Genomic DNA, 2,764 nt, shown 5'->3' with positions numbered 1-2,764 from the left:
CGCTCTTCCACGGTCTTGGTTAATCTTCCTAGGGCAATCTTTCCTAAAGTGCCCCACATCCCCACATCTGTAGCAGCCTGGAACTTTATTATTTTCGTTTCCGTCTTGGTTGCCATCATCATTTTCTCCTTGTCTGGGATACTTCACCCAACAGGCATCCTTGTTGTGTCCTTCCTTTCCGCACCTATCGCACTTAGGCCTCAGACATCGACCTTCATGGTGATACTTGCACTCAATCACATCTTGGCTTAGTTCCCAAGTAAACCTTCCCACTGGCCTGATTGTCTCTAGGGTACTCCTTCCTGGGATGCCCTATGCTACCACGATTAAAGCAATCTTGACCTAGTTCTTGATCAGTGCCACTTCCGCCTTGATAGTTGTTGTTGTTGTTGTTTCCTTCACGATTTCCGCTACCATCTTGACCTTCTTTTCCATGTCCAGCACCATACCAACACGTCTCCTTAAGATGACCAATTTTCCCACAAGTTTCACATTTCCTATACCTACATTGCCCAATATGATGACGTAGATAGTTGTCGCACTTAGGGAGGATACCCATGTACTCTTTTCCCTTTTTGGCATTGTTGTTATTCGACCGAGTATCCTTTTGGAAATCAGTGAGCTTCCTTTTGTTCTTTCCAGATGACTCCAGTCTCCTTCTCACCAGGGGTTGAAAGTTTTTCCAATCTAATTGCTTCTTTAGTGTGTGCCATACTCAGGTTACTCGCATCGATAGTTGTTGGAGGCGTTGATGCCGTCATCAAGCTCAGAATCTGAAGCGCCAATCCCCGGATGAATCGTTCCATCCTTTTAAACTCTGGTTCCACCAGATATGGAACAACTCGCGACAATTCTTGAAGTCTCTACACATATTCTACTACCCTTGGACCTTCCATCTTTCGGTTCTAGAATTTAATTTCCAGCTTCTGGATTTCTATCTGAGAACAATACTTTATTACGCATCAGCTCCTTCAGCTCATCCCATGTCAAAGCATATGCAGTAGTCTCGCCGGACGTCTGAACCTGAAGGTTCCACCATGACAGAGCCTCATCTTGAAACAGTGTAGAAATATACGTGACTTGTTGCTCTGGAGTACAATTGCTCATTTGCAAAACATAATTCGCAAAACATAATCCGTATTCTCGACCCATCTTACAGAGGCCTACAGTCCAAAAACTGCCTGTAGGTACAGCCTGTACCCAAGCAACATCATCACAGAAAGCATTAGCAAAGCACACTCAGAAATGTCCAAACGTATTGTAATGTGTCTTAGGTGACTTAAACATTACCGTTAGGTGGGTTATTACCTGAGGTACTTCCGCTGTGTCTGTAGCGAAGAACCTTGTGCTGAGCTATGGCCTGTGTGATGTGCGCTTGTAATTCTGCCTCGGTCAGCCGAATGATCTCTTGATGAGATATCTTTTAAGAAGGAGATTGGATTGGTCAGGTCTTACGTGCTAAATAAACGTATATAGTTGTCTAGGGGTCGTATGTACATACACACAATCAATCATCAAACCAGGCAATCATGCTATAACACAATCACAACATAAACAAGTAAATCAACAATGCAATTAATGAGAACATAACGTTTGCGCTTTCATTAATCATCGACCACAAAGTATTGTTACATGCTTCACAAAGTGTATCATATCAAAGGGAACACAGGATCACACTAACCTTGTCCAACAAGTCTACCAATCTACAGAAGTCTTACAATCAAAAGGTGGTTTCCAACAGGCTTCGCAAGCTCAACTCGATAGTGGTGCTCTCATCACAGGTAGTGCAATCTGCATAAGACCAAAAACCTACTGTACTGATGGCGGAGGAGGGGCAGAGAGGAAAATCAAACTGAGGACATGTGCAAGCTCCTCCTCGAGCTTGTGCACATGATGAAGCAAATAACGGGTCTGCTGCTCGACCGTAAGAAATCGAGGATCAAACTCTGGAAAAGGAGTAAGAGGAGCAGGTGGACGTGTGAAAGGAGGCAGTGATGATCGAGGGGGAACGGAAGCATACTGACAAGGACACGGTAATGGATGCGGTATCGACTCAAGCTCCAAGACTCTGCGACTCATAACTTCAAATCCAAGCTGAAGCGAATAAAGTAACTCATCATGTGTATAGCCAACAAAATGAGAGGGATGGTAGGGGTCTGAGATCGGCATGGAATGCGGTGAGGACCATCGGAATGGCTCATCCAGTGGTGAAGAAGTAAAAGGAGAAAATGGTGCAGGCTGGGGAATATGTGGAATAGCTGCTGGAACATGAGGGTCATGACTAGGCTAGTGGCCTGAAGTGCCTTCCCCTGAGCGGGGTGCGGGTATGTCCTGCAAGTAGACAATAGGCAAATCAACACGATGAACATCAGACTCCACAGGATGAAAAGGAGCAACATCAGCGGGTGCGGGTGCAGGAACAAATGGCTCAACAACAGGAGGGTCAGCCGGTGCAGGAACTGGGTCAGGTATAAGAGGTGCAATGTCAGGTATGCCAAAAGGAATAGGGTCATGATCAAGTAAAGGCTCAGGATCAGCAGGTGCAACATCGGGCTGATCATCAAGAATAAAATCTAGCTCAAGATCAAGCTCGGGATCGTGTGGAGGAGACGGTGCAGCTGACATGGCTGTATCATCATTAGAATCAGTGGCATAGCGTCGTAATCCAACTGCCTGCAAGGCGGAAGACGTCACGGACTCAATGGAATCTGAGACAGAGTGCAAACTAGAGTCAGAGGAAATCTCAATAACAGGGATCTCAGGG

General features: G+C 45.6%; 1 protein-coding gene across 1 annotated transcript; it reads right to left on the bottom strand.

The window, feature by feature from the left end:
• Positions 1-232: 232 nt before the first annotated feature.
• LOC110944942 lies at positions 233-559 on the bottom strand. Its single transcript, XM_022186586.1, has one exon. The coding sequence runs from the start codon at positions 557-559 to the stop codon at positions 233-235; it is 327 nt and encodes a 108-aa protein (XP_022042278.1).
• Positions 560-2,764: the final 2,205 nt, after the last annotated feature.

The sequence above is a fragment of the Helianthus annuus genome, chromosome 6 (assembly GCF_002127325.2).
Source record: "Helianthus annuus cultivar XRQ/B chromosome 6, HanXRQr2.0-SUNRISE, whole genome shotgun sequence".
Lineage (NCBI taxonomy): Eukaryota > Viridiplantae > Streptophyta > Magnoliopsida > Asterales > Asteraceae > Helianthus > Helianthus annuus.
The sequence above is the reverse complement of the archived record's forward strand: the minus strand, read 5'-3'. Positions and strand labels throughout refer to the sequence as shown.

Bases quoted from the DNA above. Each gene is read 5' to 3' on its own strand.
- LOC110944942 (XM_022186586.1), bottom strand. From the start codon at position 559: ATGGGTATCCTCCCTAAGTGCGACAACTATCTACGTCATCATATTGGG.